This window comes from Lytechinus variegatus, chromosome 8 (genome assembly GCF_018143015.1).
Source record: "Lytechinus variegatus isolate NC3 chromosome 8, Lvar_3.0, whole genome shotgun sequence".
NCBI classification, from domain to species: Eukaryota; Metazoa; Echinodermata; class Echinoidea; order Temnopleuroida; family Toxopneustidae; genus Lytechinus; species Lytechinus variegatus.
The window spans coordinates 20,924,881-20,949,015 of record NC_054747.1 but is presented as its reverse complement, the minus strand read 5'-3'; the positions used below and the strand labels follow the sequence as shown (position 1 = coordinate 20,949,015).

The window sequence follows — 24,135 nt, the reverse complement described above, 5'->3', positions numbered from 1 at the left end:
TTCAGGAAAAATAATCTTAATGGTCCACTGCAAAAAAAAATTGCTCTTCCAACGCACCCACAACTCCAAGTATCTATATGTTTTCACCCTAATTGTGAAATATTCTAACCCTTTAGCCTATAAATCAAGGAATAGTAAGATATGAGCCCTGTCTAACAAAGAGCTTTGATTGATTCGATCATCGACAACTATGGAAAGTCAGCAAAGCCAACATCTAAAATGCATGTTAGTTAAAAATGTTTTCTAGGTATATTCATACATTCATCGTTGTCTTGACAAGTCGGTGTGTTTCTTCTATGTTTACAATGACATTGTGCAAATTGCCTGCAGGAAGAATATAATATACTATTGTTTTACTCATTTATTAAATAAATATATAATTGAGGTTATGACATTAATGGATTTCCACATGATTGAGGTTGATCGGATCAATCATAACTCGTAAGACGGGACCATGATGGTTTCCATTTCGTTATCTGCAATGCTAATCCTAGGAAACTGTTTGAAATTTCAATACATTTCTTTGTGTCCTACACTCACTCATCAATAGATTGATTATAAAAGTTATGTTTTCACTAAAAATTCTTTGACAAGACTGTGTTTTCTGACATGATTTCAATAAAGCACTACACTGCAAAAACTCTGGTGTTGATTTAACACCAGCCTGGAATCTATATATGTCCACACCAGAGAAGTATTGAAACAACACCAGTTTGGCATCAAACCGATGCTGTTTTAATACTAATTGGTGTTGTATATCAATCAAAGCACCTACATGTATCTGGTGTTAGACCAAAACGGAACTGGTGTTGTTTAACACTTCTCTGGTGTGGACGTATATAGATTCCTGGCTGGTGTTAAATCAACACCGCAGTTTTTTCAGTGTATGCAGGTAAAACCTTAGAAATACACAGCACATCATGTACAACAGCAAGAGCCATACGCTTTCAAAACTAGGGTAGGATTCTACAGGCAACAATGTGAAAAAGCAGCAGAAATCAAGCATGACTCGCTTTATACTAGTTAGAGGCACAAGTGACATTTTGGTATCATTTTGATTGTCTAATGGCACAAACAGTTAATAGGGGTCCATTTCCTTATAAGGCTTATTATATTAAGTTACATTAAAGGGAATGAAACCTTTGGAACTAGTTGGCTTGTGTGGTAACAGAATAAAATCAAAGAATAAGATCAATGAAAGTTTGATCAGAATCAGACTAAAATGAGAAAGTTATGAGCATTTGAATATTGCGATCACTAATGCTATGGATATCCTCCCATTGGCAATGCGACAAAGATGTGTGACGTCACATGTGAACAACTTTCCCTTTGATCGATTATAGAATACCCCCAAAATGTCTCTTTTTCTCTTTCTTCTGGTGAAACAAACTCTTCATCCATAACATATTCTTTGAAAATTTATATTACATGTACATGCTCGCCTATAGAAAGAATACATGATTTACTGATAGATGTGATAAGAGGCAGTTTAAGCGAAATATTTACAAAAGTAATGGTAAAGTTAATCACATGTGATATCACACATCGTTGTCGCATTGCCAATGGGAGGATCTACATTACAATAATGATCTAAACTTCAAATGCTCATACTTTTCTTATCATTTATTCAATCTTTCTCACACTTTCGTTGATCTGTTTCTATGATTTTTCTGTTTTCGCACATGCTATCTTGTTCCAAAGGTTTCATTTTCCTTTAACAAAATAATGTACTTTTGCTAGAACAAGTTTATGATCAGCCAATCAAATTGATTGATTTCAGTAGCATTAAACTATTATTGCAAATCTATTATTATAAAAAGTTTTGTGAAAAGGGCCCCCAGAGCTTCCAAATCAAGGCAATGACATCATATAAGAGCTAACTTTTAATGCTATACTTTACGCATGATAGAAAGGTTGGGATCCCAAAATATATCTATTTTACAATATCTAGTCATCTTTCAATAGTTAATTCCACAAAAAAAACATGGCTTTATGTGATGTTCACAAATCAAACACTTAACTGAGAGCCATATTCTAAAACACTTCCAATTTACTTCTTATCTAAATATGCATATTAAGCAGTTATAACATAATACTGAGTGTTTGTAATGATTATAATTCGAGTAATTGAAATCATTACCACATAATACTTTAGCAATTCATAGCATTGTCAAACTCACATTATTTCTAATATTCAAAATCGTGTATATCATTAAACATTACGTTCACTGCAGCTGGATAAAAATGATTAACAAAAATGAAAAATATCATTTAGTATCTTACAAGAGATATAAAAATCAGTTCGGATGACTTCATGACATATTTCAAATTACAAAGGGAGGCAAATAAATGAATTTACCGTCGAGTATAAAATGATATGAGCATTATTAACAATAGGAAGCAATGGCAAGATTACATGCATTTGTGATTTATTACTGTTGATAGTATATTTTCATGATTTTGGGCAAATGAAGAGTAGAAAGAACAGGATGAGAGAGAGGAGCAGAAAAAGGAGAATATAGATGAGGAGATGGGAGAGGAGAAAGGGAAATAGTGGTAAAAGAGAAAAGGAGAAGCAGAATTAAGAGGAGAATAAAAGAAGGAAATGGGAGAGGAGAAAAGGAAGAAATGGAAAAGAAGAGAAGAGATAGTGAGAATTAGGAGAAGCAAAAGGAGCAGAAAGGGAAGAAGTAAAATGAAGAATAAAAAGAAAATGGAAAAAGAAAGAGAAGAAAGAAAAAGAAGAAATTAATTTGAGGAGGAATTGAAGTGGAGGAGGAAGAGGAAAACATGATAATAGATGATGGTACAGAGGAGGGGTGGGGGAGTTTATTGTGGCAAGTTTCTATAATTGAATAGAAAGAAAACAACTTATTTTAGCCAAGCCAAGGTCAAAGATGGAAATTATTTCATCATGATTTTTTTTTTCACACTATATGCTCTCACTTTCGTTGTTTTGTCCTGAACCATACGTTGAGCAAGATTGCAAACTTCAAATGCCCTACCGGTATGCTTCTACACATGGTACTGCAAGCAACTCTACAATATTGAAACCCTGCCTTGCACCTAATAATCCTGACAGATTATTTCTTTAAGAACCAGGGGAGCGTTTCATCAATATTTTCATCTGACAAGTTGTCAGATCTGACATCTTTCCTTGATTCTGATTGGCTGAGAGGAACTGTTCCTATGGTAACTGTTGGATAAAATGGTACTTGTCGGATAAAATGTCCGAAAAGTCCTTTCATGAAACGCCCCCCTGATGACATTCAATTACACACTGCTTTAATCAAAAATAAATTGTTCACAAATTACTTCCACTGTGATTTTAAAATGACAACCCCAAAATTACAAAATTCATGAGCAATCCCTAAAAACCTGTACACCTAAAAAAAATGTCTTTGCATTAAATTGCAGAGGAAAAGGATTTAAGTACTACAGCAGCAGACCTTATACCAATGCTACCACAATAGGAAATAAAAGTACACACTTATATGTATAGAACAATGATCTGATCCTATATGACAAAATTAGGCACCAAATAAAGATAATATTCTGGAAAGAGCTCAGGGGGTTGGAAGCTCTTTCTTATTAAAAAAAAAATGTAATGATTTTGGCAAAGTTCAGGTTTCATTTTTTTCTCTCTATTCCGAATGCCAAAGCAAAGTAACATCGCTCTATGAAATCATCCTCATAGATACAAACACAAGAAGCAACAATGATTTGAAAAAAAAAACACTTCACATCTGTCCATGATAAAAAAATGCTGAAATCATTGCAATAATTTAAATCTAAAACGCATTTTAACCTACTGATCAACGATAAGGCAAGAGAATTTCCGGCTGACAATGCAACAATTTGACAAAAAAGGGACAAGGTCACAACAAATATCAATGAAGCCCCCTGCAAAAGAAGACCATCAAAAAGAAGGGCATACTTCCTTGCCCCCCTCTTATAACCAACTAATACCCGTAATACCCACAATCCATACCAGGGGCCTGTAACACAAAGCTCATCAATCATTGTACAACCTTTTTTTACGATTGATTCCATTGACTACAATGTACAATCAATGACTAGCTAACCTTTGCGTTACTGGGACCCTGGTGATGCGATGAAAAATTTATGGATATTTAGATATCCAACACGTCTCTGCACTGTAATATGTAGAGATACATGTGTAAAACAATCTAAATACAATCAATTATAAGTCTTTGACACATTTTTGTATTTTTCAAGTGGGGAAGATGACCGGGACTAGGTTTCTTCATATCAATGCTTATACCTATTGTGAGATATTCTCCTAACAGTAATATTTATACATGCATATATAGCGCTTAACACCTACTTTATTAGAAGTCTCTAAGCAGTTAAATATACATACATGTACAGTAATGCAGCAATTACCCTGGCTTTAGCAGAGCAGCTTTTTACCTGTATGTGCATTGCGTTTCAAGGAATGAAATACGTAGTGCCAGGTATCCATTTCCCTCACCTGGGTGGAGAGCAGCACATTGTGGATCAATTTCTTGTGAAGGAAATACTCCATGGCTTGAATTCGAACCCATGGAATGTACCTGATTACTGGACGCCTCTTCATACAACTTCCATTGTTTCAACTGAGTTAAGGTTTGAGCACAAGAGTTACGAAAGCTTACAGAAACTATGCAAGCACGAGCCTCACAACAGGTAAATGCAGTAAAATTGATTAAGTTATGAGGAAATCTCTTTTCTATTCTTTTTAATATATTGTGTCACAGACCTATAATTGATATCTTTTCTATGATTGATCGCATCACTTTATGTAACAGGGCATTTATATTTTAGCAGAAGAAATTAACAAAAATATTTTGTTCCCATAGTGATACAAACTAATTATATTCCAACAGAAAAAATCATGTCCGATTGTGATTTTCTTGATCTCCTCGAAACACATACTGACTAGGCTCACGGCTCCCGGATGCATTGAACCTCATTGAGATAAGAACGGAGGAGTTTGGCTTCGGAGTTCAACTTTGACAATACCCATGTCCTTGTCGGCACTTTCGTTTGTCGGTGTATCCATGGAAACGGATTGGAATGCATCAAAAGTGGGCGTGGTCCAATCCTCGGAGGAGGATTTTGAAAGAACAGTATCGTCCCATTCTAAAGGATGTCCCTGCGGCTTATGTAACACAATTGCACACTGATTTAGGGTATCTTTTGTTACTGTTTGGTCTTCATGGCCGTTGGCTGACGAAACGAGGGGAACGTCACTTGGAACGTCTACAAATTTATCACACAATCGTGTTTGGGATTGTATGGAGTTTCTTGAATCACCAGGTGACACAGAGGGCGCTATACTACTTGATCCTAAGTCACAGTTTGAATGTAATGTTTCAGGCAATATTGTTGGCTGAATGGAAGATCCTTCAACGGCACCAACCAATGAGGTTGTTTGTTTCATTCCTGTGGTTAGCACAAGGGGTTTGCTGTCTGTATCGCTGAATGCTATTGGCTGATTGAAAGAGCCTTCCGTGGCATTAACCAATGGAGGTAATGGTTTCATGGGAGTGGTTAGCACAAGAGGTTGGCTGTCCGTATCACACGATGCTATTGGCCGATTACCAGAGCCTCCATCCAGCCTAGCTAACTGAGATGCAGCAGCTTGTATTTCAGGTGAAACTGTCCTTGTGGCAGCGGAACGACGCACAGAGTTTGAAGGCTCCATACCAGCATGATGCGGAACGCCAGGTAAAGAATTTACCCCTGTCCTCTGTCTCTGATCCCCTGCCGGCTGGACGCTAATGCATCCGTTTCCCGCAGGGTGAGTTAAATGTCGACTGTCTGAAGACACTCTAGATTGCACATTGTTTACGAACCCCTCCCCATCGACCCCTGACCTCCCTATGACCTTTGACCTCCCTATATCCTCTGACCCATCATCTCCACCGACCTCAAGACACACCACAGGAACTCTACACGCGTACATATCACTCTCCTCTGCTCCCTGACCTGGATCAGAGGTCACTTCCTGCAGGTCGACCGAGGTCAGGTCGCAAGTCAGGTCATCCATGGGAATGTTCTGGTCTTCCAAGAGTTCCTCGTCCTCCCCACAGCGGTCTCCCGAAGGTTTGTCCAGCCGCATCTCAGTGGCGTGCTTCCGCTTCTCGTCGTCCGTGCAGAAGGCTTGCTCGAAGGAGTAGTAGAGGGCCAGCACAGTGGCAAAGGCACTGATCAACAGCAAGAACTGTAGAAGGGAATGGGAGGAAATGAGACATAGGTGACAAACTGCCAAGTTTGAGGACTAGGATTGCAGGAGATTGTTTGACTCTACATGCAGGTGCTGTGTGTTGTATACATGGGGAAAGACTGCCATGTATTAGCATAAGAAGAGGGCAGCCAAAGACCTTCAAGACCATCGGACAATGTTCTTCCTTTCTGGCCATTACATGTACCTTCCTCACTTTCTTGAATTCATTTCACGTACACAGTGTTTGTTTTAGGTATTTTCTGTTGATCTCGAAAAAGAAACAAATGAAACTTGAAACCTGAAACATAGAAGAAACAAGTTTGATAAGAATGGGAAGGATGGGGGAAGAATGTTAGGGTAGTGTTGCGAGCAAGTTTTATAAACTGTGCTTGGAAAGAACAGGGAACATGTCAAAATTCAATGTGACGTACGAAATAAAGCCTGAAATGGGAAGTCGACAGAGCCTGAAATCAGACAAAGCATTAGGACCGACTCCAGCCACTCCTGCACTACGGCGACAGTACTGATTTTGAAACCTGGGTCTTCTGACTGACTTACTGATCGTAAGAGTCCCTCAAGATACTACCCAATCATTGAGAGAACAGTACTCACCTTGATGGTTTTCATAGAAAGGAACGATTCTTCCTCTATGGGTGCAGCCCAGTAGAAGGAACAAGGCTCTGTCAGGTTGGTATCTAAGAACTCCCCACCGTAAGACTCTGCTACCATGCTGTCGAGGAGATACATGAGATAACAGATTCAATGGAAAATCGAAGTGAATTGAAGTAAGATATTATGATCGTTAGCACTAAAATAAACAGATTTTCCACCTTATCATTCACACAGTATAAAAGAATATCCATTCTAGTTCTCATCAATTTTCAATATTAGAAGAAATTCCTTGATCAATCATCAGTATGTTTATCATCATTGTCACTATCATCATCAACATCATCAACATTGTCATCACTATCATCACCACCTCCATCATCATCATCACCGCCATTGACATTAAATCTGTCATCACCATCATAACCACCATCATCATCATTGTCATCACCATGACATCATGATCATCATCGTCATTGCAATCATCATCATCATCATTGCCATTGTTGTCACCACCATCACCGCCATCATCATCATTTTCATCACCATAACATCATATTCATCATCACCCTAAATATGACAACACTGGAAAGACAAGAGAATATCCCCCCCCCCCCCCCCCCGGTTCTCTACCTCTCAGTTGCACAACACACAACTGCATCAGGATTATCTCAGCTGATAACTTGTTGATCCCCCCCCCTTAGAAATTCAGAAATATTTCAAGAAGTAATACTTACATTTTTCTCTCTGCTACATCCGCTGGTTTCATATTAGACCCATAGAGCGCCAACGTCCACTCTTCTAAAACACCCCCACCAACAGTACCTGCAGAGAAAAAGGAAAACATACAAACATAAATAAAGATAAGACAACCCTGGTCAGGTCCAAGGGAATTGTCTGAAGCAGAAAGAAATGTATTTTTCAATAATTTTTGTATATGTGCATAAAACTGTATAGAGGAGTGCGGGTGGGGGAGTGGGTGATGTAGGGAGGGGTTGGGTTAATGGACAGTGGAGGGTGGGGTGGATGTATGTTTTAGCAAAGAGGGGGGGGGGGAGGTGGGGGAGTGGTCGGCAACTAACTGACATCCGTAACAACTTGTCAGTTGCCAACAGGATCTTCTCCCAACAGCATACATGTAGGTTAAGGGTTGGGTGTTTCAGTTTTTCTTGGGAAATGATGAGTGGAAGAGGAGTAGGTCAGTGATTAAGTGATCAGTAATAAGCTACTTAATCAGTTGCAGGGGGGTTAGGTGCATTGTATGGGTGGAGTGGGGGAGGGGAGGGATGGTCAGTGATCCGTGGTCAGGTACTTACTGAAATCTGTAATAATAAGTTGCCAGATGCCTACGGGATCCTCTCCCCAGCAACGGACGGTTGAGAAGGTCCAGCTATGAAGACCGTCTCGAGAGCTGTAAAGGGAAAAAAATATCAAACTGCAATGAAATCTTTACATAAAGACATCTCAAGGGGAATATCATAATTTCTAGTCTACACTGGTTTATACATTTATGGAAAAGTTTCTTTGTATGTTCACTTTACACATTTAAAGTTCCAAGGAAACAGAACAAAAAAAATCAAACATGACATCATTCATACTTGATTGGTTTAAAATAAAATAAAAAGTACATGTATAACTGGATTTGCACAAAGGAAAACCCATCAGAGAGGTATTCTGACTAGAGTATAAATGGGATTTAATAGAAGATTAAAAAAAAAGGAAATCATCAAATTTTCAAGTATACACCATTTGCAAAAAAAAAGATATCAAAAGACAATTTGCCCACATTTAATGACTTCAAGGACTAGTTCTGTATTTAGCTTAGATAGACTAGTTATGTTATCTGTAGCTTAGAGTATGAGGCCCAATGGGCCAATAAAAGAGAGGTCTGGACTTACTTGTCTTTCTTTCTCCTAGCCCCAATAACAGACCTGGTCCCAGAAGGGCAGATCAGTTCTATCTTTAGCTTGCCCCTCATAGTGTGTGATAGAGATACAGTAATCAAGACATGTTCCAACGTTGAAAGCTCGTTTTCTAAGGCCGTTGCATTGGTCACTAAAATTAGGAGAGAAAAGAAAAAGAGAACTAAAATTATTAACAATTTTAACAAGTAGAATAAGCATTCCCAAGTCAAAATTTGAACATAGACCAGTAGCTGATTGTCAAGTATAATTTTATTTCATTCAACTTTTTTTTCAGCGCGCTATTTATTGATCACTGATTAATAGGAACATTTCGTTAAAACAAATGTCATCATTTTTTTAACCATTTTGTAACAATAGACATTCATACTTATCTACAGGGCCCAATTTCATAAAGACATGTTTTAATATGCACAACACTACTATCAGCCAGTCAGATTGAAGAATTTCAGTAGCTTTAACCCTATCTAGGCCGGGGTATTTTGGGAGTTCCTATGGCCGGGGGGGGGGCTCCCCCCCTAAGATCTCGGCCGTCAACCGCGCGATCGCACCGAAAATTGGCACGCGGGTCGCCTGGGACATAATCTACAAGATCGTATAGTAATTTATTTCATGCGAATTGTTATTAAGTGATTATGCTAATTTATGCGTAATTAGTATGCGAAATCATACTTTTTCCTCTAACTCCCTAAATAAAGCTCCAAATGTACTAATTTTTGGTATAGAAACTCTTTGTGGTGTCCTTAGCAAGTGTACATGAAAAAAATTGTGATATCAAATCATTTTCTTATGTATTATATTGTTTTTTGCAATTTCTTATGTATTTCTTTGTTTTTTTGACCTTTTGTTTTTCATTGTTTTTTCAATGAAATTTGTTGGGAACTCTTCTGTGATCATAAAAAGCATAAAATGATTACATTTAGACTAGCAAAACTAAAAATAATCATACATTTATGAATTTTGGTTGAAAACACAATTTGCATTGACTTTGTACACAAAATCACGTTTTTGAGCAATTTTCGGTCTGACATGCACTTACATAATGTTGCGTAATTTCAGAACCACGTACCCGGGTGACGCAAAATTGGTCTCAAAAGTTGCGCAAGACTTGAAAGTAAAAAGTCAGCGAGCGGCATGGTCTAAAATTTCGCACGGTGAAAATATCGCGCGATTCGTTGAGGCCTCCCCGGCCTAGATAGGGTTAAATTGTTATTGCAAAGTTGTCTAAGTTTTATGAAACGGGCCCCTAATCTGCTCTATAAAGTAAAGTGTTGTGCTCAATAATGAACCAATGTGAACGGAACCATTAACAGTTATAACAAATGCGTTCAATTTATGCAATTTGCTATATTGCCAGCAGGCTATGTTACCTGGCATGGATCACAAACATGAGACAACGCCTTTTCCGGTTTAGCGTTCATGCAATCGCCCTTTTCACAGTGAAATGTGAGTACAAGAATTAACACTGATCAAGCAAATTCACTCCAAGTATTGATATGATTCATGAATTTGTGTAGATGATTCACGCTATTGGCACAAAGAAGCGAATTCCAACATTAAAAATTAACTCCATGTCATGTTTTGTGAAAATCAATCATATGAGAAAATGCAATTACAAGACAACATATGTGTCTGATGCAAGCATCCTTGCCAATTGCCAACTCGTCTACTCCTCACACGGTCAACCTTCATTTAGTCTAATGCCATTTTGTCCATCAACATTTCGGCTAATCATCTGTTCGTCCATAACCAAGTCATCTCGTATTCAGTTGGTCAAATACCCATTTTATTTTCATTCATTTCACCCAATTAACACTTAGTCCAATGAGACCCACTGGTATATGGACTAAATGGCTATTGGACCAACTGGTTATTAGATGAAATGGTGAGCAGACGAAATGGCAGCTAGACCATGTGGATAGTGGACGAACTGATGGTAGACCAAATGACAGTAGATCAGTTGGTAATTGGCATTAGACCCATTGAACATAAACCCAAGCATGTATATTCCGAACACAGAAAGTGATGCTGTCTTGCATTTAACAACATATCAAACATATGACGCCATAATATTCATCTCATATCTGTACATCTAGAATGAACGAAAAATATTTAAGTGTACAAATAGGCAATACGAGGATAAGAGATTACATACATTAATGCTATCTGGTCAATATTCAATTCAATTCATATATTAGGTAACAAATCACATGAGTAGATATGTACATTGTAAAATGTGAGGATCAAACTCCCTAGGAAAGCCAGAGGCTTGAAAAGCAGGGAGATCCAAGACAGAAACATTACAGTGATACAAATACAGCAAACATATAGAGAGGTATAGAAAGAAGAGTGATTTCGATATCTTCTAATTAATACAATACACACCTGCATTGTTCATTAACCTTGATTAATTGCCAAATATATAAATACCGATCACATTAACTTGGGTGGAATCCAAGCCAACTGAAAGATCCCTTGTGTGTGTGTGAAATGAGTTGGCACCGCACGCTTTATAGCAGACTATGAAAGATCTATTATCCGGTTTTGGATCAAATCCAGTTATTATGACTGGGTGCCAGAAACACTTTAGATACCACACATAGTAGACATATTAACCAGAAGTGTATTGTCATGGATGAGGGTCGAGTCTATTGGAGTAGGGTGGGGTGGGAGGATAAAAGGGGAAGAGAGTCATTTATTAAAGATGTATATTCATGTAGTAAGACAAGAAAAATTTAAGAAATACATGTAAAATATGTCTAATATACATTGGCAATGTGTGATTGTATAAAAGGACATGTATGTTAAGGCAGTTGTTATACAATAAGGGATATATCCTTCAGCCATAAAGTTGATTTTTTTTTTGTTTTTTTTGTCTTAAGTCCTTTCTGCTTTGACTATCATCTTGTGCAATGTTTCATTGTTTTGGGTTGTTGTGTTGTGATGTGAGACAGTGTGTTTTAGTGTGTTGTGGTCTGTTGTGTTGCAGTGCCCTATAGTGTAATACTATGTTGTGTTCTAACTGTATATGTGTAGTCCTATATTGTGTGTGTATGTATTTGAGTTTTGTCAGACGTGTATCAATCAGAGGTGATTATTTACGTCTGGGACCGACCTTTAACGTCACCATCCGAAAGACGTGACCAGGGCTCGAACCTCGAACCTCTGCATCAATTTGTAACTTCCCCACGTAGCTTGGATTACAGGTGCACGCCACAACGCCCAACAACTAGATATTGTAGTATGTTGAGGTGTGCTGTGATGTGTTCTTGTGTGCTGTGTTGAAGTGTACTATAATATAAAATGTTACAAGGTTACCTGTACATGTGCTGTGATGTGTTCTTGTGTGCTGTGTTGAAGTGTACTATAATATAAAATGTTACAAGGTTACCTGTACATGTATATGTATTGTAGTCCTATTTTGTAGTATGTTGTGGTGTGTTATATTGCAATGTGCTGCAATGTAATGTTGTGTTGTAGCTGTATGTGATATGATTTGAAGTGCTATGTAGTCTTGCATTGTGGAGTATTGTATAAGTCATTGCATCATATCATGCTGTAGGCATTTTATGTTATGTAATGTAGAACTGTTTTCTTTAATAGTATTGTGGGAGTAGTGCTGTTTATTCTTTTTTTTACAGTGTACATTTCATTTCTCTGTTTTGTTTCGTATATTTTCTGTAATGTTATGAGCCTTTCGTGTTACCTAATGTAAAACTATTTTCTTTCATAGTAATAGGGGGTGTTGTTAAGTCTTTTGTTATTTTAAGAAGGAAGGAGGAATCTTCACAATCCACTCACCTTCATACTGGACCGTTAGCTGGCTACCTGCCTGGACGGTGGGGATGACCCTATGAACCTTCAGGGTGGGGGAGACAACAGAGGTCAGCCAGGGAACGGAGGGCCAGACCTTGGCAGCGTTGACAAGCCGCCATGCTTTGAGGACGCCAAAGCCGTGTTTGTGGCTGTGGTGGAAACCGGCGGCATTGACGGTCCACTCTCCTTTCTTTTCATCAATCTGAAGGACAATAATAATCATCATCATAACTACAAGAATAATGATAATAATAATAGTAATTATAATATTGATGATGATGACATGATGATGGTGATGATGATGATGGTGATGATGATGATGATGATGATGATGATGATGATGATGATGATGATGATGGTGATGATGATGATGGTGATGATGATGATGGTGATGATGATGATGGTGATGATGATGATGATGATGATGGTGATGATGATGGTGATGGTGATGATGATGATGGTGATGATGATGATGGTGATGATGATGATGGTGATGATGATGATGGTGATGATGATGATGGTGATGATGATGATGGTGATGATGATGGTGATGGTGATGATGGTGATGATGATGATGATGATGGTGATGATGATGATGATGGTGATGATGGTGATGATGATGATGATGGTGATGATGATGATGGTGATGATGGTGATGATGATGGTGATGGTGATGATGATGATGATGATGGTGATGATGATGATGATATTCATGATAGTGAAGATGAGGAAGAGGGAGGGAGGGAAAGGGAGGAGGAGGGGGATGAGGAAAACAACAAAGCCATGTGTCCATTTCTCCATCTTCATTTCTTTTCAGCAATCTGAATGATAATAACAATATTGAAATGATGAAAATAAGAGGAGAAAGGAGAAGAGGAAGAAGGGAGAAGAGGAAGAAAAAATAAGAGGAAGAGGAAAGAGGAAGAGAAGGGAGAAGGAGGAGAAAACAACCAAAGTCATGTTTGTGACTTATACATGTACATAATCGCTCTCATGTTTTTCTTTGATTTTTAAAGATTTACAGTTGCTTTATCATACATGTATGTTTTGGACATGTCATTCACCAAAGAACACATAATTTCATTAAAAAAACGAAGAATTAAAATTTTAGAAAAAATAATGCTGGAATCTTTAGCATAAGCTCAGTTAATAGTTAGTAAAAATTCCATAGACTCACCTTCGAGGCAGAGTAGACTATAATATGCTGGACATCCCTCCATGAAAGACAAGGTTTAGCTTCTAACATTAGGCTTATCATCCCTGCAGCTAGCGGGGCAGCAGCTGATGTACCCGTATGAGTATTGGTACAGCCCGTCCCTGGGCCTAGTGTCCAATCAGTGGTGACCTGGTGGGAGAGTTCATTCAGTATTAGGGGTGTTTTATGCAAGAAATTTTCTAAATACAACATGATCCTATACAATATTGGTACAGCCCATCCCTGTGCCTAGTGTCCAATCAGTGGTGACCTGGTGGGAGAGTTCATTCAGTATTAGGGGTGTTTTATACAAAATATGACAGCATAACTGAAAAATACAGTATAGGTTCAGTTGATTCCTGGGCTTAATAGCAAATCAGACATGAGCAGGGGGAGAGTTCCATTATTATTAGGGGTGTTTTTATAAGATATAATACAGTACATTTGAAAATGGTGGGATGGTTCATTCAACATAAGGGGTGTTTCATTTAGCCTATGACAGGATATTTGAAAATACAATATATGTACAGTTCATCCCGTGGCCTGATAGCAAGTCAGGGGAGTGTTTCATCAATATTGTCATCCGACAAGTCATCAGATCTGACATCTTTCCTTGATTCTGATTGGCTGAGAGGCACTGTTCCTATGGTAACTGTCGGATAAACTGGTACTTGTCGGATAAAATGTCAGACAAGTCCTTTCATGAAACACCCCCCAGATGTGAGCAATTGGGAGAGTTCATTTAATAATAGGGGTGTGTTGTGTGGTCCACAACCAGGAAAGTCATTTTGCAGGAAAAGCCAAAAACAAGAAAAAATGCCAAATTTTAAAATGCTTTTCAATTCTGTTCAACCTAAATATTTTTGGTAAAAAAAATTCCCTGCAAAGGGTTTCTTTTCAAATAATTTCAGCTACATAACATGACCACAAGATGACAATTACAAATGAAGGGGGGATTTCCTTCCACAGTGAGAGGAGTGTAGAAAAGGTTGATTCAAACTTACGATGTTTCTTTGCGGACGTGATCCGCTGCTGAAGGTGACGGCAAAGAGAGACGCGCATTCCTCAGCGTAGAAAGGCATCTGGCCCTTCTCATCTACAGCACCTGTATTGGAAACAAATCAACACTGGATGACTTCATGTTCAGTGTTGACCTTTTGTGTCGGTGTTATCACATTGTCTGATTTACAGTTCAGTGTTAACCATTTGGTGTTAGTGATGGGTCACTTAAAAACCCTTTCTGAAAAGCATCTGGCCCTTCCCATCTACATGTACAGCACCTGTATTAGAAACCAAGTAACACTTGATGATTTCAATTGCAGTGTTGGTGTTGGTGTTAACCTTTTGGTGTTAGTGTTGGGTCACTAAACAATTTTTTTCTATCAATCTGAAAGGCATCTAGCCCTTCCCATATACAGCACTTGTATTAGAGACAAAGTAAGATAGTATAATTTTTACTGCAGTGTTGGTGTTGTGTTTACCTTTTGGTGTTTAAAATGTTGGGTCACTTTTTATCAATCCAATGTAAATCATGATCATTTGCATAAAATGACATCACATAAAGTTAAATACTTGAAGTTCAAGCAATAACTTTATCAATAGCACAATTTGTTTCAAATGTAACAGAATATTAGCATTTCAGGAATTGCTTTGTCAGTCCTGTTCACTGGAAAATTTGCTAACAACCAATCAAATGCAAGGATTTCAGTGGCTTATAACAGTTTTCAACGCATATCAAAGGCCAATTACTTGTGAAACTATCTCCAAGTATCATTCCATACGAAGTGCAATGCTCATGAAAGAATAGTATGGTGTACTGTGAAACCGCTACACTTTAACACTGCAGCTACTTTGGTACAGGTGAAATGAAATTAAATGCTTGTAATTGTTTGTTTTACCACACACCCCCAAGATACCATATCCTTTTCAACATAGCCTTTTCACAGTGATATATTATTACATGCAAAGACATTCGCTTTCAGATATAAAGTATGTACTGTCTGCACTTTGTGCCCTTTCACTTTATTAGGATCCTTTTCTTTGGCTAGGAGGCGGCAAATGATACAAAACAGACCACTGGCTTGTCACACAAAGCTTAGTAATCATCGTAAAATATCATTTTTACAACTGATTGCATTGACTACATTGTACAATTAATCGTAAAAATCACATGTACGATTAATTGCTAATATTTGTGATACAGGACCCATATCACCTCCCATGTTCTTATCCAGGTCAACATGTTGCCTGACCAGATATCAAACAAATTTGGATATTATCTTGATATTTGCATTGTAATATCAAATACCCTGTATAAGGTTCACACGTGATATTCAAAGATGTCTGGAAATTTAAGTATCAAAGATACCATCATATGTACTATGTACATATTGATCGTAAATTTACTCAGGACTTGTTTCATGAAACAAGGTCTAGTTTCATTACCCTGTGATATACAGTAAATATTTACTATTGATAATAACTATTTGTGCATTGTTTGCTACACGTTTCTAGTCAAGCTTAAAGATAAAATACCAGTTGTGGTAAAAATCTAAAAATCTCGAACAGAATCCAATAAAATTACCACCAAATTGGGTGGTAATTAAGTGTCTGCATAAATAAAAACAAATATGTACCATACGGCTATGGAAAAAGTGTGTAATTGCTGAGAAATAAGCAAAATAAGCACGGAATTCTATGAAATGTTGGGTATTTTTCCAAACAATATTAATACACTGTACCACATATGCCTTTTTGTGTTAGTGATCACTCGAATTATCAGTTTTCAACTAAGATTTCATGATTTCACAAAGATGAGTTTAATTCAATGTACCAGAACTAGATTTATGATAATATTGTGGCATTTAACCTTGATTTTAAAGACTTTCTCATGAAATAATTGTTTTCTTTTCAACCTTAAATCGTAGAATCAATTGCATATTTTATGTTACAGGGCCAATGATAAAGACTATGGCAAGCCCATGGGGAAATTGATTTATTGCAAAGAGGACTCAACTGCATTTACTGTATTGAATTTTATTAAGATTTCTGCATTCATTTTCATGGGGATATGAAATTGATTTATTGTACAGAGGACACAACTGCATTTACTGTATTGAATTTTATAAAGATTTCTGCATTCATTATCACAAATTTGAAACAACTGCAGAAAGAGTTGCGATCAAATGCAACTCAAAAATCTTGCGCCACTTGATTTTCAGCCAATGAAGCACCCGTATTCGGGACTTGCGCATGATATTTTGACTTGCATTTAAACGCAACTCTTTCTCCAACAGACCCCTGATCTGCTACCTTACCTATTGTAACAGTATACATTGAATTTGCATAGCCATCGTAGTTACAGTTGTCCCCGTTCTTGCCCCCGTTGCCGCTAGCAACCACAAATATACTGCCCCGCCCTCTCCTCCCGTAGGTGACGCCATGTTGGAGAGCCGCCTTGGCCAGGGTGTGTGGACCATCAACCGTCTTTCCATCGTCGTCTGGACCCCAACTATGGAAACAAGAGATACTTTTTTAAAGATAAATGATCGATGTGGTGCTATGGAAATGATCATTTTGAGCTAAGAGAGATTCTTTTCTGTTTCTGTTTGTGGTAACTCCCGTAGGAACTCAGCAGAACAGCATTTTGCTGGTAAACGCCAAGCTGGTACATAACCAATTACCTAGGAAACATTTTATGTCTAGGTTAATCAGTCATAGTAGCTGACCTTATAGATGACAGTTATTACTCTTGGGCCTTTTGATCAAAGTGAAGACAATGGCCGAGTAGAGATTTGAACTCACAACCTTAGGATTATGAGTCCAATGCTCTGAACCACTGAACCTTTTAAATATGTTTAAGAAGAATATATATGGGAAGAGAGTGAGAGAGAAAAAGAAGAAGGAAAGGTATGATGGAGGAGTACAAGGAGGAACAAATTTATTTGTTTTTTTTAGGTAAACTTTAAAGGACAGGGAAAATTTTAACCAATCAAATTTGAATAGCATTTCTGGAAAGTGAACAGCTTTCAACTATGTTCTACATGTATATGGTCCTATGCAAAAAAAAATTACACAAAATTTTGTGAATGTACATAGCAATCATAACCCCAAAATGTGGAGCAAATTGTGAGGCTATACCAGGGGAATCCTTGCTGTAGAAGAAAAGTAAGAGAGTCGGATCAAAATACAAGATATAGGATAAATAGATACATACATGTAGCTGGACCATAGATAATTATGGGAATAGATAGATACATGTTGATAGATCGATAAATATATAGATAATTATTGAATAATTGCAAATTTGTTGGATAGATAGATAACCATACATGTGGATGGAAGGATGGATGGATAGATTATGGATGGATGGATGGATGGATGGGTGGGTGGACGGACGGATGGATGGATGGACGAATTGACGGACGGATGGATCGACGGACGGACGGAGAGATGAAGAAAAAGAGACAATTATAGAGAAAGTAGAGGGAGAGAAGATAAAGATTTAAATAGGAAGAGAGTCAAAGAGAACAGAGGCTTTGAAAGTGGTCTGGGAATAGATCAGGAAAGCAGAATACAGCTGATATTGAAATCATGTATAAGCAGGAAGAGGGACAAGGAAATTCAAAAACAAGACACTTACCTGCAGCTATAGATATCATTAATGTACATAAATTTGTTGAAAGCAGTGGCTTCTAGGCTATCAGTCATCGGCCCGTCTAGTAGTCGAATACCTGGTAAAGAACCATTAGAAGAAAATTATTCCTTGATTAAAAAAAATGATTAATTTCCTTAATGCAAAATTTACTTGTTATTCAAAACAGGGGGAAGAAATGACATGGGGGATCAGAACGATTTCCAATTGCAAAATGCTCAAAAGAGCAGTGGAAACTTAAAAGGGATCCCTAGAAAATCCCTATTCATTGAATTACTGCTTATCGGATGTTGCAGATTTAGGCTGTACAAGTCGCTTCTACCCTATATCAGCCAGCCTAAAGAAGCAATACGAGTGAAGATTTGTTGAATTTATGATTTATAAACAGTATTACAAAGACAAGACAGTTTGCTTCATTTGTGGGGGGGGGGAGAAACAAGCAATGACAGTCAGGATTCATCCACAAAGCAGCACATTCTTATTTCTGTTCATTATATTCACCCAATTTTTGTACAGAACTTATTACACAATTGCAACAAGTAATCGGACAGTTGACATGTAAAGCCATTGCAGTTAACGTACAAGGGGTGGGTGGTTACAGGTTTTAACCCCCCCCCCCTTCAATTTTTTTTGATACCCCAAAAAACCTTCCCCCCCCTAAGAAAAAGTTGAAGACCCTTTTGTGGTGAAGACCTTTTTTTTGGCTTGTCAATTTTTTTTAGGTACGAAACAACGTAAAATTGGTGATGAAGATCTTTTTTAATTATTATTTTTTGCTTGTCAACATTTCATTCAGCTTGAACCCCCCCCCCCCCCTTTAAAATCCTGCATACACTACTGACATGTACTACTGTACATGTACTTTGTTGCTGATATTGTTAGAATATATGAACACGATATTTTAATGAAGTGAAATGAGATTTGAAGGAAAAAAAACATTTCAATTCAAAATTATGATAAAGACCACATGTTGTAAAATTCACAGAATATAATTTTTTATCAACAAAAAAAAGACATAACAGAAAATGGCGAAAGGCACCGAGGCCTACATACATGTACCGTCATTCTGAGACTAACAATATAGTTTTTATTGGTGCTTGGAAATTGATTGACCCAGTCCGAAACAAAGAAGTATAATACTGAATACTAAATTGATTGACTGCACTATTGAATAATAATTACTGTAACACACCGTACATTTGCCTTGAATGATCAAGGCCTAATTGCCAATCAAACAGATATTATTAATTTCTACATATTCATGGAACATCTGGTCACAGAGAGGTGGTACATGTACATGTACTATCCGAGTTCATCTTGTAATAGGAGCATTCAATGTACTAGATGTAAATGAAGATAGCACACATGTACTGTATGTATGTATTTTAATATAGAGGTACACTGTATGTGTCACGATATCATATTTTTTTAGTTCAATTTCCACTTTAGTTTGTTTCCATTTATAAAATACTTGAGTACTCTACACAAAATTTTGAATACAGTACATTACATGCAGCTCTCTGGAAATTTATCCCAGGAAGGAACTACTTGTATACACGTGATTTGAAGAGACATTTTTGAGAGGTCAATTTGCAACATGCTATCTACAAGGTACATGAGCATGCTCCTGTAGGTGTTGTATGGGGTAGAGTGTACATGTACTGTATGTGCCCCAATATCATACATGTACATTATGGCCCAAAATCACAAAGGCAGTTTTGAAAACCCACGGTTGAGTCCATGGTTTATGCAGATTTCCTGTATAAATTACGCTTCATTTAGCGTGTATAGGGCGTGTGTATAAAATGTCCAATGCTGATGCGCGCTTTTGTCAGTGCGCCAAAATGATGCCTGTTGCCGTGGTTATCCACGCTATTTTAGTCATGAGTCCACTGTTTGAAGAGTAGACTCATAAATAAATAGCATCGATAACGGCGCACTGTGACAAAAGCGTGCATCAGCATTGGACATTTTTTTTAATATATGCGGTAAAATAAGCGTAATTTATGCAGGAAATCTGCATAAACCATGGACTCAACCGTGGGTTTTCAAAACCACCTTTGTGAATTAGGGCCACTGTGTCTGGCTCATTCTCTACTTCATTGTAGGCATACATACAATCTAGATACTACATGGAGCTATCTGAAAATGAACCTCAGGAAGGAAACATATTGATTTCAACAGACGATGGGTCACTTTGCAGCATATTCAATTACTAAGTCTTTTAATAACTGAAACCACTCCATTGTGAATCATTGAAACAGCAGAAGATATGTCTTCGAAAAATTGTATGCAAAAAATGAAAATTGGCCACTGATGTGTTTAAAGGACAAGTCCACCCCAACAAAAACTTGATTTGAATAAAAAGAGAAAAATTCAACAAGCATAACACTGAAAATTTCATCAAAATCGGATGTAAAATAAGAAAGTTATGGCATTTTAAAGTTTCGCTTATTTTCAACAAAATAGTTATATGAACGAGCCAGTTACATACAAATACGAGAGTTGATGAGATCACTCACTATTTCTTTTGTTTTTTATTGTTTGAATTATGAAACATTTTTATTTTCTCGTCATTGTCATGTGAAATGAAGTTTCATTCCTCCCTGAACACGTGGAATTCCATTGTTTAAACATTTTGTGCTTCAGGCAAGGAGGTCCTAATCGTCAAATTCGTAAAAATTGAAATATTGTATAATTCAAACAATAAAAAACAAAAGAAATAGTGAGTGAGTGACATCATCGACTCTCTCATTTGGATGTAACTGGCTCGTTCATTTATATAACTATTTTGTTGAAAATAAGCGAAACTTTGAAATGTCATAACTTTCTTATTTTACATCCGATTTTGATGAAATTTTCAGCATTGTGCTAGTCTGATTTTTCTCTACTGATTCAAATCAACATTTTTCTGAGGTGGACTTGACCTTTAAATGAAATGATCAAGGAGAAATGAAGGGTATAACAGTGTAGGCCTACTCATTCAGCTCACATGTGCACTCACTAAAATGCACAAAATACACTCAAAATAAACCTTTCTCCCCAAATTCTACACCTCTCACATGTATAAATTATCATTCAATCAAATACATAGTAGGCCCGTTTCGGGTACACGTGTACACGTGTACACGCACGGTCAAGTCAGTGCACGTGTACTAAATTCCATCACCGTGTACACGGTAGCATCTACATAAAGCTTGCATGGGACTACAAAGTCAGTGAACAAGCTCACAGCCTCACATTAAATCTTAGTTCTCAGAGACTGCACATATTTTAATTACTAATATGTCAATATATTTCAATTAATCTAGAGTGAGCTCACTTCAAAAATTGCTGATTTAATCCACATTCATTCTGGAGACTCAAGTTTTTGTACCACGAAATGGCCCGAAAGCGCTGCTCAATCACACTCAGAGCCAATTTGAGAATCACCAATTGCGACAGCGATCATTGCTCCAACTTACGTGTTATACGCTCGTACACTTGTGCTATAAGCCTACAAACAAACGCTCCTCAAATTGGCAACAAAATAATGAAAATCAATCGATAACTTCAGTTACACTTAATTCTGCAGCGATCTGTGCATGCATGTACAGTACAGTATACAAAATGCGCATCCAACGAGCGTCGGCGCTAGCTAGGGCCCTGCACTGATTTTCTTTTGCATTCTTTATTAATTCATTGCGCTGCTAAGCTGAGTAAACTTTTAATTTGCGCCAATTTTTGTGGATTGATACTTCAAACTTCTAAGGTAAGCTTTAGAACCGTGACTTAGGTTATATAGACCCCCTTTTATGACATGTTGATGCGGGTCCGTGTCGACATGAAAACATAACTCGCTCTCACCGTGTTTACAACGTGTACACGTGTACACGACCGAAAAACATGCCGTGTACACGTGCATCAAAAATGGACTTTCAAAACGGGCCTAATACATACTTTTACATTGTATCAACAGTGGAAACAATGTTTATCCACAATGGTACATGTATGTATAGTAAAGTCTGGCAGTCTCCCAGGCAATGTTCTTGGCAGGGCATCAAGTCTTGGGAGGTGGTGGGGGTGTGGGGTGGGGGTCACAACAAGAAACATGTACATGTTAGAGCGATTAGAAGTCATGATTTAGCCATATTAGCCATGTAATCTCATCAATGATGAATTAGTGTGGGGACGATCTAGTGGGTGTTTCATATTGGCTGTTTGTACATTAAGTTAAGAGCGACTTACATGTAAAGAACGACTGGGGAACCTTTCTTACATACTAAATAATCACCAATGTTCATTTAATGGTGAATATCAAGAACAGATCACCAGTCGTTCTTAAAGTCACTCATAACTCACAGGGAGCTTTATGAAACGGCCCCCTGATCAATAGTGAGGTGCAGTCTTCTCATGTATTCATCTTTTATGGATTAGACTTTGGCTTTTTTTTACCTGAAACTTTTGAGTTGAATGCAACGCCGACCCCGCAGACGTTGTTACGAACAGCAGCGATCTCGCCGGCGCATCTCGTTCCGTGGCGATTCTGCGTCTGTTTGCCGTCTTTGATCTTCATCTCGGGAGCGGGGTTGTCATCATTTGAGTTCAGATCCCAGCTGCCTTCGGGGCACTGCAAAAACAAGTGATATTAGTGCATCAAGATTAATCTGCCTTGATCCTCAAATTGGCAGTTATTTATCATTTCCTAATTAACCCTCATAATTTAAAAAATAAAATGTTTATAATGAAAAGATGCCAATTTGCTTTTCAAACACTAATTTTGGGGCTGGGTTGACATTATGTGAGTTCAAATCCCAGCAAATACCTTTGGGGAAATGCAAAACAATGGATTACATTAATCAGGTTAAATTGCCCATTACTAAATTGGCAACAATTGGTCATTTTCTATCTATTTTGTAAGTTAAAAAATGATTAAAATCAATGATAAAAGTAAACTTTTCAATGAAATATATAGCCAAATTTGCATTTTAAACAGTGATTTGTTCCTGGGCTTTGATTTGAATTAATATCTAAACCTGTTTGTACATTCAAGGCACTGCAAAAACAAGTAAATATTACGTCAAGATTAATAATAATAATAGCCAGTTCTTATACAGCGCTTTTCCCATAATGCTCAAAGCACGTTACAGAATATCATTACCCTGGGCATTGGATTCATTTCAATCCCCCACGAAATGTGCACAATTTCCACTCCCTGGGAAGCATTCCTTGCATTCATCGCAGCCTCATAATGGCGCTGGCAAATTCAAACATACTCAAATTAGTATTACAAATGCATTGATAATTTTCTAAACATGCAAGTCAAAATGAACATCCTTCATCATAAAACAAAATGAATCTTGCCAGTAAGCATTTTCTAATATAGTGATTCTGCTGTTTCATTTAGATGTAGAAATTTGCATTGTTTTAGATGTAAATGTGCATACAACTTGCATCCTAGCAAATCCTCTCATCTCTAGTTAATCGAGTGTATTTCCACACTTGCCAGTTACCATGGTAACATCGGCTTCTCTGCATGTTCCTGACTCCTAAAGAATTAGTGCCCCTCTCACTAGAAATGTGTTTTTAATTCCATTCTCCTAAGGCTGGCTTTATATCGAGTTCACAGCAATTAATATGACAAGGTCAAATATAAATATGCAACAAGCTCATGAGGTTTGAGCTCATTATAAAGATTAGAGTATAAAAGCAATCTGAAAAAAAGACT

General features: G+C 37.4%; 1 protein-coding gene across 3 annotated transcripts in view; it reads right to left on the bottom strand.

Annotated features, from left to right (window-relative positions):
* Positions 1 to 1,887: 1,887 nt before the first annotated feature.
* LOC121420145 (proprotein convertase subtilisin/kexin type 7-like) overlaps positions 1,888 to 24,135 on the bottom strand; it is a 49,779-nt gene continuing 27,531 nt past the window's right edge. For all 3 annotated transcript variants that reach the window (XM_041614683.1, XM_041614682.1, XM_041614684.1), the window contains exons 5-15: positions 22,863 to 23,037; positions 18,417 to 18,507; positions 17,092 to 17,285; positions 14,779 to 14,879; positions 13,757 to 13,924; positions 12,565 to 12,781; positions 8,740 to 8,896; positions 8,158 to 8,252; positions 7,579 to 7,666; positions 6,845 to 6,962; positions 1,888 to 6,229 (exon numbers count right to left, since the gene is read on the bottom strand). In XM_041614683.1, the coding sequence (XP_041470617.1) occupies positions 4,973 to 6,229; positions 6,845 to 6,962; positions 7,579 to 7,666; positions 8,158 to 8,252; positions 8,740 to 8,896; positions 12,565 to 12,781; positions 13,757 to 13,924; positions 14,779 to 14,879; positions 17,092 to 17,285; positions 18,417 to 18,507; positions 22,863 to 23,037 (2,661 nt within the window). In that variant the 3' untranslated portion in view covers positions 1,888 to 4,972. The remainder of the gene's footprint in view (positions 6,230 to 6,844; positions 6,963 to 7,578; positions 7,667 to 8,157; positions 8,253 to 8,739; positions 8,897 to 12,564; positions 12,782 to 13,756; positions 13,925 to 14,778; positions 14,880 to 17,091; positions 17,286 to 18,416; positions 18,508 to 22,862; positions 23,038 to 24,135) is intronic.